The sequence below is a fragment of the Rattus rattus genome, chromosome 8, assembly GCF_011064425.1.
Source record: "Rattus rattus isolate New Zealand chromosome 8, Rrattus_CSIRO_v1, whole genome shotgun sequence".
In the NCBI taxonomy this organism is placed as follows: domain Eukaryota; kingdom Metazoa; phylum Chordata; class Mammalia; order Rodentia; family Muridae; genus Rattus; species Rattus rattus.
Window position 1 is genome coordinate 87,773,177 of NC_046161.1, and position 12,943 is coordinate 87,786,119.

Sequence of the window (12,943 nt, forward strand, 5' to 3'; positions counted from 1 at the left end):
TGCTTACATGTACATATGCACACCGTATGTGTGCCTAGTGCACATAGAAGTCAGAATGAGGGTGTGGGATCCCCTGGAACTGTAGCAATACACAGCTGTGAGGCACCATGCAGATGCTGGGAATCAAACCCCGACTCTCTGAGAGAACAAGTGCTCTTGGTCCCACGCTGAGCATTTTTGTAGGTACTGGGCATCCTAACTCGGGTCCTTATACTTACACAGCAAGCGCTACACCCTGTGAGCCATTCCCTAGCCCCTCCCCCACTTTTTTGGCTTTTCAAGACAGGGTTTCTGTATAGTCCTGGCCATCCTGGAACTTGTTCTGTAGACCAGGCTAGCCTTGAACTCAGATCCACTTGCATCTGCCTTCCAAGTGATGGGATTAAAGGAGCGTGTCACCACCACCCAGCTTCTAGCCCCCAAATTACAAAAAAAAAAAAGTATCACTCAGTGGACTTGGGTGTTGCACACCCCCACTGGAGTCCTGTCTTGTGGTGCATAGTAACCGGTTGGTGGATGGGGATTTCCTGAGAACTTGACTTCTCTGTGGTTGAGGTACTTGGAAGACGAGGGAAAGATCATGACTGCTTGCCAACCACAGACTCCCCTATGCTCAAACCAGTACACACCCTGCTCAGTTACTTTCTAGCTTCCTCAGGGTGAGGGAAGCAGGTGAGAAGCTTCATTTGGGGGCCTTAAATGTCCAAGGTGGAGATGAATGTATAAAGCTGTAAGAGCAGCGTTTGCCTGTCTCCAAAGGTGACCAGCTCAGAATAGCAATGAAATGAGCTGAACCAAGGAGAGGAGGGGAGTCCTCGGGAAGGACAGAGGCCAATCTCCTGTCTAAGGTGTATTTTCTAGCTTCCTGGGTTCCCTTGCACACCGCACACTTTCCCCTCCCACTAGAATGACTACATTTGTAGCCATAAAGACCCTGAAGATATGAGTGTACTTGTCCACGAGTCTCAAACAGCAAAAAGAGCTTCATCCTACCCCACGCCCACTCCAGTACCAACCAGTTCCAATTAGAAACCATTGTTATCTTCTATACCCGAGTATGGGCAGCTGTAACACTATTTAGCAATGGGATCTGTTGATAAGAAAAACCTTTTAGTATAGGGATATAATCCCAGTGCTTGGGAGGCAGAGACAATCAGATCTCTAAGAGTTCGAGGCCAGCCTGGTCTACAGAGCGACTTCAAGGCCAGTCAGGGCTACTTGGAGAAACCCTGTCTCCAAAAACCAAAAAAAAGAGGAAAAAGAAATCCTTTAACATAACCTGTTTTAAAAAATCTAGAGGATTCTATCCTAAACAGGTAAAGACAAGCTCAGTAGGTGTTCTTTGTAAAGTTCTCTTCTTCCGAATTCCCAGACACTTGAGAAGGAGACAGACAGATGGACACAGAGACTATGTTGGGGTCTCACAGAGATCCTGTCGTCAAGGGAGTATAGATGTGACGGGTGAGCCAGCCGGGGCCTTCTGCTCTAGCAGGGCAGAGAACATGGACAGTTCTTGTGTTCAGAGCCTTCAGTGCCGACATCTCAGAAGTCTCAAGTTCCAAGTCTTGAGAACTAAAGACTTAAAGGTGTGGGTCTTCGATGGCAGACATTTATGGTTCTAGGTGCCCACGTCAGAGGCTTATGGCTGTGTCCCGACACTGGTAGCCTAGCACTCGGCAGCCTGTGAACTCCTTGGCTCCAAGTCGCAGCGAGGAGTTTGCGGGGAACTGTGGCTCAGCAGCTAAGCAATCCGCCCAAGGTTTCTGAGCAACCAAATGGAATAGCCAGTTCTCTATTTTTGTTCAAAATGAAAGCCGACACATGCTGTTTGTCTCATGATCTGACTCTGAGGTGACCTCCATGCAGGTGTCACCTTCAGTGCCAGGCATTCCTGCGAAGCTTTGACCTTGCAGGCGGCAAACCAAACATCTGAAGGAAATGACTTCAAATCCTAATAGAGCCTCTGGAGAGGACAGAGCACACAGGTGCCGGTCCGCAGAAAACTGCTCCAAGAAACAGGACAAGCCTGGAAGCCCAAGTATTCAGAGAGGGACAACTGCAGTAATTTTGTAACTAAAATAAAACTTTCCAGCTCCTAGTCCCAAATAAAAAACAGCTTGGAACTTTTTTAAAATACCCCAATTTTTCCTTCGGTTAGGAATATTACATACTTGTTCAAAATACCATGATTCAGTTAACTAATGGACACCAAACCTTCTCCATCTACTACACAGTCAGGCTAAGTGTTGGGCTCAGTCACCAAGGTAGATCCCTTTGGTCCAGTCACTCAGACCGTCTGAGTGACGAGCCTGTAGAGGATGCTGGGTCACAATGACCCCATGCCAGTGAGCGAAATGCTGACAACTTTGTGTACATCCTAAAGTCTGAGGAAGACCTGGAACAGATACCAACTAATCCATGGCTTTCCCCCTCCCCCATTCCTGGTCCACCTTGTTATCCATAGGACACAGACCCAACTACTCCCTCTTCCTAAATCCAGCTCAGTACACAGGACACAGACCCAACTCCTGCTCGCTCTGCCTCTCAACAAAACACTCCCACAGTAGTTCCAGAAGAACATGTGGAATGACCTATTACTGAGCACCACTCCAATGGCTCTTACACAGCACTGCCCTGTGTAACTAACTCCTAGGCTTTCTCGTTTCCTTTGGGCTAATGGATTCCAATAGGCTATGTCCTTTCACTCAGTATGCTTCAAGTTGAGCGGGCACCCTAACTTCAGCAGATAGAAAAAAAAAAAAAAAAAAAAAAAAAAAACAACAACCAGAAGAGTTGAAGTCAATCTGGACTGGACCAAGTAGAAAAGCTGAACTAGGAAGAAAACGAGTAAGACTTAGATCTATGTCCCAACTCTTCAAAACGTACCTCTTTTGGGACATTTTTGCTATGGGTCACAAATCTACTCTGCTTTAAACTTTATGTATGTAGATGTTTTCCCTGAATAGGTGGTTAGCCTTCACTTCTGTACACGGCGTCTGAGGCCAGAGAGGGGATAGGATCCTCTGGCAGTGGAGCTGCGAACCACCTTGTGGGTGCCGCTGGGAATTCAACTGCAGAGCTCGTAACTGCTGACCGGTCTCTCCAGTTCCTGCATTCGTTCTGCTCATCGCACAGAGGCTGTATCCCCATGTGTGCGGGGCTGCATCTGGTGCCTCATGCACACTAGGCAAGCCCTGACCCAGCTTCCCCAGCCCTTAAGCTTTCTCAAAGTCCACAAATATTTAATCAGAGTTAACAGAAAACACGTGAGCCAAACCGGACAGCACGGCTCAGTCACAAACCTGTGCCTCCTCTGGCACTACAGCAGTCTCTGTGGAGACTCCATAGACCAGGCCAGCCTGGATCTCACAGGACAGTTCCCAGGTGGCTGTCTGGTATGAGGGCCAGCTACACACAAACCATCCATCCTTCCGTTACACTCCTGACATGGACTGGGAGGCTGAGGGGGCTTAAATAACAGCCACAGGTTCGTATAACAAGTGCTTAGTCACCAGGGAGTGGCACTGTGAGGATTAGGTGTGGCCTTGTTAGAAGAAATGTGTCACCCAGTGGGCTTTGAGGTTTCAAAGGCACACGCTGATCTTCTTGCTCCCTTTTGCCTGCAGCCCAGGATGTTGTTACTGCTTCAGTACCTGCTTGCTGCTGCTTTCCACCTGAGCACCTCTGTAACTGTAAACAGCTCTGATGTCTCCTCCTGTGCTAGCTACCTCAATCATGGTGTTTCTCCCCAGCAGTAGAGGGCCATGGGAAACCACCCAGCAAGACCAAAACACATAAAAAGCAAAGGAAAAGGCCAACTAAGGGCAGGACAGGTTACCTTTATGTCTGGCAAGTATCACCGAGTTCTGTTGATGAAAAGGTGGAGAATGCCCACCTCCGAAACACAGAAGTCCCTGGCTTGCAAGACCACCCAATTCCTTCAGCTTTCCCCAACAGCCGACTTGAGACAGTTGGGTTCTTGCCCCACCAGGCCTGGCTTACACCACTGGAAGCCTCAGAATGTGACTCTGCACCAACCATGATAAAAACAGCTCTTAAAAGAAAAATGTGGGCTGGAGAGATGGCTCATCAGTTAAGAGCATTGACTGCTCTTCCAGAGGTCCTGAGTTCAAATCCTAGCAACCACATGGTGGCTCACAACCATCTGTAATGAGATCTGATGCCCTCTTCTGGTGTTTGAAGACAGCTACAGTGTACCCACATAAACAAAACAAATCTTTTAAAAAAGTGATAAATGAGGGCTAAAAAGATAAACGACAGGCTGGAGAGACAGCTCAGTGACTACGAGCACTACATCCAGAGGAAGTAGGTTCAATTCCAAGCACTTACATGGCAGCTCACGACTGCCCTGGATCACAGCGGGATTCAACACTCTTCTCTCCCCCCGCATTCACCAGGCACTCAGGTGGTTCACATACATGCTGTCAAACAAAACCAACCAAACAAAAAACTTTATATAGTGCGTGTGTATGTGTGTGAGTGTGTGCGTGCGGAGCACACGTGTGCATGAGCAAATGGAAGTCACAGGTCAAATGGGAGACACTTTTCTCAGGACAGAAAGAGCTCCAGTTACTACAGTTCTAGCAAGAGTTCACCTGAGACCACAGGGACAGCCCAGGACGCCATTCAAGGTGTGAAAGAAGAGTCCGCCATATGTTCCAAGCTTTAAATCAGTTTGCAGTTTTTGTATTTCACATTTTTTTTTATTAGGGTCCATAGTCTACTAAATAAAAGCACTTAAGACATTTTGAAAAACTATACAATTTATGTCTTGGGAATTTCATTTCATTCAAAAAACAAAACAAAGCAAAAACATCGGTACTCATTCACCTAATTAAAACACTGTTTCTTCCATGTGTCTAAGACACCTGAGTGTGGAAGCTTGATTCCATCACTCAGTCACCCCGATAGTATTTTTAAATATGTATTACACAGAAAGTCTGTCCTCTCAGTACAGTCAGCTAGAGTCTAGTTCAGCATGTAAAAACCACTAGAGCATACGACAGGCACCCACTCACACGTACGCAGAACTAGGGTCAGTACTTTCAGATCCACTTTATTTCCCTTTCTCCTTCATCACATACAGAACTTCTCACACATTTCTTCAGCTAAAGTCACTTGATGTTGGCAAGGTACCATTTTATCCCTAAAACTTTCTTGGCATCAAAATATGACAGTTACCAGTGTTAAATCCATAAAATATTTACACAGCACAGCACATGAAGCTTTAGACATTTGGCAATTACACACAGAAGACGACGAGACCCCCACTCTGCATGTTTGGGATTGGGAGCTCACTGGTCCCTGTCTGGCGACCGTACATGGGTTCAAGGGCAGCAGAGGCAGCAGGCAGTTACTTCAGAGGACACTGAACACTATGATCTGGAAGCATGTTATGATGTCACCCAAGTGTGTCCCATACCACTTCCTCCTCCCAGGTGGCCTCATATCCTAGAATGGCAGGTCCAGCTGATACAGAATGGAGACAACACAACATTTACTCTGTGCAGACAGCCTACTCCTAGGCGTGTGCTATGACTTTAAACGAAACTCGTCCCAAGAACTTGTCACGTTCATTCTTGTTTTTTAGGTTCCTGGTTCCATCAATTTGGCACTCAATTGTTACTTCTTTCTTGGTAGCATCGGCCCCAAATATGACCTGGACGGCAACTAGGGGCTGTCGATATCCAACCTAGCAAACGGACGAACAGACGTTAGTTCAAGCCTTTGGTACCTTCGCCTGCACCAGGAAGTTAGCTCCAACTTCCCTTCTTTTCAAAGTCTTAATTTGTGGCCCAGGCTGACTTCCCATTTTTCAAACCTCTGGCCTTAGCTTCCTTCCCAGCGTCAGGGTTAACAAACGTGCCAGCCACACCTCATCTACTCTGCAAGATTAAGTCTCTGGGCTTAGCGTAATATTCATGTTCGTTCCCTTCCTTCTCGCTATGACTCCCCTTAGCATGGCTCTCAGGGGTGTCCTGTTTGGTGACTCCGCTGTTTGACTCATCTTCTAGATGCCCTGACTCTGTTTAACACTTGCAGTGCCCCCGCAGGGTAGGCCTACCTTAAAGTGACAGCACTGCTCTATTCTGATCCTAAGACACTGACTGACGTATTACACTTCAGATGTCTAACTGTCCCATGTGTGCTTACAGACGATGACCATCTGCTATGGATCGGCTACACATTACCATGTGACTCTATTTCACTTACACCCTCTACACAGGAGAATGAGGGTGTGTGCAGTGCTCACTGTGGCCAGCGCATAGGAACAAGCTTACTGATAACCGATTCTGGCAAGACCAACAAACGCTGAAGCTTCACAGAAAAGCTGACAGTAGTTTATGCCCTCCTCGCACTTCCTGATGAACAACAAAGTGTAACTTTACAGCATGGGAGCTTGGCTACCCATCCTAGGAGACAATGGTCAACATAAGACAGTAAGTTCAGTCAGTGGAGGTCCTTCCTGTAAGGACTGTGAGAAGACTATACTCACTCACCTCCAAAAATATACAAATGAACTTAATTATGAGGAAATAATTCCAACAACAAAAAACTGCCATATATACACAAATTCCTGTCAAGTCCTCCCCACCCCCAAAAGTTCCAGACTTATCCTGAAGCTTAAAGAAGCACTAAACAGAGGCTGGGAGTGGGGGACATGGATGGGACAGGATGGGAAGAGGGGTAGGGGTGGCGTTCCTTTAGATCACAGGCTGCTGAGTGCCACAGCGAGGCCTCACGCACATGGAAGGCCTTCCTCACTCGCTCTGAAGGATGCTGCTGGGACAGCTAGAGAGATTTTAACAATGTCTAGAGCGGACAAGTGGACAGCAGTGCTAACATCTGCTGATGGCACAGCACTGGGCATTAGTACCCTTGTGTTAGGACAGACATACTGCAAGCTTTAGAATGAAGGCGTCGTAGGGCGGCTCACACACACAAGCACAAATACAGATGGGTAAGGGACAGCATCTGGTAATGTGCTCTCAGAAAATACACTGTTCTAGTCATTTTGAGTTGGAAAAAATTCAAAATAAGTTTAATGACAAAACTTTATGAAATATGTATGTATATATACATACACACGCACACATACACTTCAAAAGTTTAAAATCACAAAATACTATTGTGTCTAAATAATGAATTTTTACATCTGACTTGTGAAGAGTACATACCACTTTCCAAAAAGCAAAACCAGTATTCTGAAAATAACCATCCTTTCAGTCTGTGTAAGCGCTCTCCTACACTGTCTCCATTCACCCACACCACTTGGTACTGAGTTCACCCACATGGTGGCTCACAGCCATCTGTAGTGGGATCTGATGCCCTCTTCTGGTGTGTCTGAGGTGTGTATACACAATAGTAAACAGCGACAGTGTGTGTACACACAATAGTAAACAGCGACAGTGTGTGTACACACAATAATAAATAGCAACAGTGTGTGTACACACAATAGTAAACAGCGACAGTGTGTACACACAATAGTAAACAGCGACAGTGTGTATACACAATAGTAAACAGCGACAGTGTGTACACACAATAGTAAACAGCGACAGTGTGTGTACACACAATAGTAAACAGCGACAGTGTATTCACACAATAGTAAATAGCGACAGTGTGTGTACACACAATAGTAAACAGCGACAGTGTGTGTACACAATAGTAAAAGACAGTACACAGTGTGCACCTACCAGACACAGGCAGTTCCCTAAGAGATGACTCTAAATACTTACGTGCCGTTTTTTCCCATAATATGGAAAATACTTTAAGTCTATAAGTCCATCATCAGGATAAGTTACTATATTTGCTATGTTTTCTTCCTAGAGTTAAAAGCAAAAGAGATAGATATGTTTTAGGCCAGAGTAGAGATTTTTCAAAACTATGTTACAATCACTGACAGTCAGCAGTCATGGCGAAACGCAGGCTGTGGTGCTCAAGCCCCATGAATACAACCGTGTTTCTGAGAACTGTTGTCGCTGCTGTTGAAATACAGTCTCAGGATGCAGCCCAGTCCTGTCTTAAAGTCTCCCAAGTGCTAGGATTTCAGGCATGTACTACCACACCTGGCCGTTCATCTTAATTACAAATGTTACATAATTAAAACCACCCTGGCTCCTCCACATCCGGCTACATCCTAGGAGTCTCTCCTCAGTTCCAGCTGTCTCACGGCCTGTGAGCTACCCTTGCTCTGTGCAGAGCCAGCTGTTTGGCCAATGAAAGCAAAAATACATCAGAGTAAGTGTGGCAGAAGTTTTTCCAAGACGAATTACCAGACTAAAAAGTAATGGTGCCCACAAGCTGCCAATCAAGAAAGCAGTGCTCACTCAGACTCAGAGGTAGGTGGAGGTTACTCTTCAGAACCGTAAGAACTGTAATCAGGATAAACTACGATGCAACAAACAGAAAAGGCACTCATAGTTCCCATGAATAAATAGAAAAAGGACCAAAACTCTAAATATGTCAGTCACTAAATGCCTGCACAGACACACTGCGTGCACAGGAACCGAGTGGATCCTAGCACTGCAACAAACGCAAGCCCAAGACGCCAACCCACACTGACGCACATCCCCAGACTCGGAAGAAGGAGTATGGGGGCAGGTGTTAGCCCTGGACGACTAACAGACGGCTGTGGTGCTGGGAATTGGCCTGTTCTGTAGTTCCTTCTTCTGGAAGCATACAAGACATGGCAAAGTGGGACGGACTACCCACACAGTCCTGCTGCCTCTGCTCTGCTTGTGTCATAGCTGTGGCCGTGGCTGTGGGACACAGTCACCGCACCCCTAAGGCTGATGGGGAAGGCATCTGACACGCTGATGGCACTGTTCAGTCCTGCTCCTGCTCTGTAGGCTTTTGTTTGGTGTTTTTGAGACAGGGTCTGGCTATGTAATTCTGGTTGGACCACAGACCATTATTACCATGTAGCAAAACAATCAAATAGTAACAGTAACAACAAAAGACAAAATAAAATGATATGGAAAAGCAGTAGAGGGACGTTTCTAACTGGGTGTTGTTTAGGGCAGGTGCCACTCACCAGCCAGCACTGTGCTACGCTCAGCAGTATAAATGGTTCAGCCTCTAACACAGAGAACACTTAAAATATTTACATGAAAAAAAAAAGTCACCCCACTGAATGTTTTGCTATGTTAATGTATTAAGTGTTCACTGGTCTATTTGACTTTCAATAAGATACTAATATGACTTAACCCCTAACAGCATGCTTTCCCTTTAAGAGATGAAAAGTGGATGTTAACTAGATTTTTAGAATAATTTATCAAGAAACATTCACTTACTGGGCCCAGGGTAAAGCTGCTCACTGCTAAGACTGACAACTGGAGTTTGAGCCCTAGAACCCATACAGTAAAGAAAATCACTTGTCCCTAACCTCATACACATGTGCTATTATTACACACACACACACACACACACACACACACACACGCACGCACGCACGCACGCACGCACGCACGCGTGCAAATACAACATTAAACAAATAAACACACTTCTGCTTACTTGTGACATGCATTTAAGTTGTATTTTCAACCCTCTTTTTGAGACAGGATCTCACTATGTAGATATTTTAAATATTTAAGAAACATGAAAGGTTTAGTGACTTGAATACTAACCTTTGTTATACATGTAATATATGGAGCTCCATCTGGGACTAACTCGATTATCTAAGGTTAAGAAACAACAGTCAGCACACGAGAATACAATGGGACCTTCTCTTCTGTTGCTGGGTATCAGGGGCACAGCAGATGAGATTAACACTACTCTGTACATTCAACTCAGTCGTCAGACTAACTAGTACGTTAGCACACAAAAATGAACCTTTCAATATAGGTAAACACTGTACTGAGGCAATCCAGTCACACTTGCCACATTTAAAACAACAAACCCTTAAATTATATAACGTAATAAACCATTATGTTTGCTAGTTTTGATAAAGGGCCCTGCTTACAGCCGAGGCTAGCCTCTCAGATGCTGGGATCACAGGTATGCACCCCCCACTCTCTCATCAATAATAAAATGTTCGTTATAAAATTATGTTCACAGCTATCTCTCCCCCCAAACCCACGTATTAAGAAGAATTGTACCTTATGTCTCCCTACACTGGTTTTCTATGGTGGTGACCAAAGCCAGGGCCTTGACTGTACAAGCTCAGCACTGCATCTGAGCTGTAACCCCAGACTTTGCAGCTGCTGTCATGTCTGTGGTCACCTGTCGACTTCACAGTCACTCTTTTTTGTGTGTGTGTGTGTGTGTGTGTGTGTGTGTGTGTGTGTGTGTGTGTGTGTGTGTGTGTGTGTGTGCATGTATGGGCGGGATGTGTGCATGCATGCATGCATGTGCATGTGCATGTGCATGTGCCTGTCATATGGAGGACAAGCTCATGATTGGCTCTCTTCTTCCAACACGTGGGCTCTGGGGTCAAACAGCTCAGGCTGGTGGCCAGAGCCTTTATGTCCGGCCCTGCCTTCTAAGATTTTCATTTGGTTTCCAGGATGTACAGAGGCCTCCAAAAGTCAAGCTGCTGGAGGCTGTGGAAGCCGATAGGTGTGGCGCTGAAGCCTACAGAGTGGTGTGAACAGCAGCCCTAGTCTTCCACTCGTGCAACAGCTCTAGGTGCACACTCATGAAAACCCTGACATCTGGAGCAGACACTGTCCGGTCCTCATCCCATCACGTAAAGGCCCACCTCTGATCAACTTAAAAGGTGGTCCTCTGAATAGAGTATATTTCAGCAATTATAGCAGATAAAGTGAGGACAGATCTTGCAGGCCAGTGTAACTCAAGACATCACCCGTTAAAATGAATGTATGGACTCACCTTTTCTCACTTAGCTTTTTGGCCTTCTTAGTTATGTCTTGTTAAAATATCCCATTAGTTTTGGCTATAACTACAACACTGTATTGTGCTCATTAGTATGTGGGTTTATTTATATTCCCAGTACTTAATCACATATAACATATGTTTTAATATTTAGAAAATTATATAATCTACAATTAAACTATGAATCTTTGTGTCATATTCATCTTCCCCCAACATTAACTAGCACTCCTAGTCTTCTAAGGTCTCCCAATGAGACGGCACTTAACACCTCCAGTGACACAGACCACAGCAGCAGGAGCCACACATGTGCACATGGCTGACAGAAACATGCACAGCAGAGGTAAAACAAGTACGTACTCTGTTCATCTTCACAAGAACACAAGGTTGTCCTTTGGAATAGCCAAAATTAGAATCATTCACACCACTACATTCTTGAAGCAAGGAAACTGGAAACTGACACGCACTATAATCTGGACCGTCCTGATGAAAAAGTGTTCCACCAGGGCAATCTGTGAGGTTCTTCTGTTCTTCCACAGAATATGCTAAAAAAAAAAAAAAAGGAGACATATGTGCACCAGATCAGCCAAGAAAACATACCAAACACAAGAAACAAGTCAAATCTTTCACGGAACAAGTATTATTCAAAGACAAAGCAGCAATGAGAATTACACAACAGATGACAGCCCGTTGTTGAGGCATCCTGCTTCCAAGAGTGCCCAGCACAAAACCACAACCACAGAGCTGTCAGAAAACATCGTATGTGCCCAACCTCAGACAGAGACAATGGCAAGGCTGTATACAGTGTTGCCCCTGCCCCGTGGGGCTTACAGCCTCATAGAGAACAGCATGGGCTGAATACTGCAGGGCACAGAGAGACACAGCACTCTAACAGTTATGACAGGGGATCTACTGACCTGACCTGAAAGCTGAGGAAGTGTGAGTTATGGTGGCTGCTAGGATAAAAGGGGGTAGAATCTGGACAGTGTAAATTTTGTAAAAACTGCTAGGAACTGAGGAGAAGGGTTGCCAAAACAACCATGATAACCCACTAAAAGATTCTGTACCAGTCAAAGTGGCCATATGACTGCGCTTACGGTAGAGCATTCATGCTACAGAGAAAAGGATAAAGTGAGAGGAAGTGAACAGACTCCTGACGCAGCCCAGGTGAGAGGTGGGCAGGTGGAGATAAAAAGATACATTTAACCGACAAGTAAAATGATTAGAAACCAGAAAGGAAGAAAGGAGAGAAATACATGCACAGAATACAACCTCAGCTCTGTGCCAGCTGCACTATGGGCATTCAGTAGCATGAAGGGAAGAGAGGTTTGATGGATCCCTCCCTCCGTGAGCCTGGTCTAGTACGCAGCCCAGCCCTTCTCCCTCCCACCCACTGACTTGAGACACTTCTGTGGTTCCTTCCCACCTCCCTCAATCTTTCAAGAATTTGGTTCCACTGAGGCATCAGAGCACCCTTTAAAAACCAGCAACCCAGTCAGGTCAGTGGTGGTGCGCACCTTCAATCCCAGCACTCACAGGAAGTGCATTTCTGAGGCAGGCCCAGTGTACAGAGTGAGTTCCAGAACACAGAAATCTCCCCACCCTCTCTCTGCTGTATTTCCCACCTCAGCAACTCCCTCCTAACCGATTCCTAGACTAGACTGATCTGTAAGACAGATCTGTTCACTGCTGGGTGGCAAGTGCCTGTCACAACTGCACTCTAAGAACCCTGCTGTCGGATAACATCTCAGCTAAGAGGACACCGCAAGGAATTACTGCCGTCGCTGCAGGCGCCACCATTATGTCTTTAAAATACAGAAAACAGGTTCATAAAATGTTTGAAATTATTTAATTAATAAACACATTAACTATTAAGGCAAAGAGATTTAAGAAAACAGATAAAGACAGTGTGGGAGAGATCAAGAGGACTTTTCTCAAGATAGGGAGAAATTACAGACTTGTCTAAGTTGATAAGAATTCAATAAAGGGAGTGGACCCAGGATGTTCCTGAGACAGAAAAGGATCAGAGCCAAAGAGTAGACATGCAAGTGGCCTCTCATGAAGAAATAAGACCGGCAACATGGTGGCAAGT

At 45.5% G+C, this 12,943-nt stretch overlaps 1 protein-coding gene across 1 annotated transcript in view; it reads right to left on the minus strand.

Moving 5' to 3' along the window:
• Positions 1-4,695: 4,695 nt before the first annotated feature.
• The window catches only part of Atp1b3 (ATPase Na+/K+ transporting subunit beta 3), a 30,962-nt gene continuing 22,714 nt past the window's right edge, over positions 4,696-12,943 (minus strand). The window contains exons 4-7 of the mRNA XM_032909996.1: positions 11,212-11,396; positions 9,648-9,698; positions 7,758-7,844; positions 4,696-5,713 (exon numbers count right to left, since the gene is read on the minus strand). Coding sequence (XP_032765887.1) covers positions 5,543-5,713; positions 7,758-7,844; positions 9,648-9,698; positions 11,212-11,396 — 494 coding nt within the window. The 3' untranslated portion in view covers positions 4,696-5,542. The remainder of the gene's footprint in view (positions 5,714-7,757; positions 7,845-9,647; positions 9,699-11,211; positions 11,397-12,943) is intronic.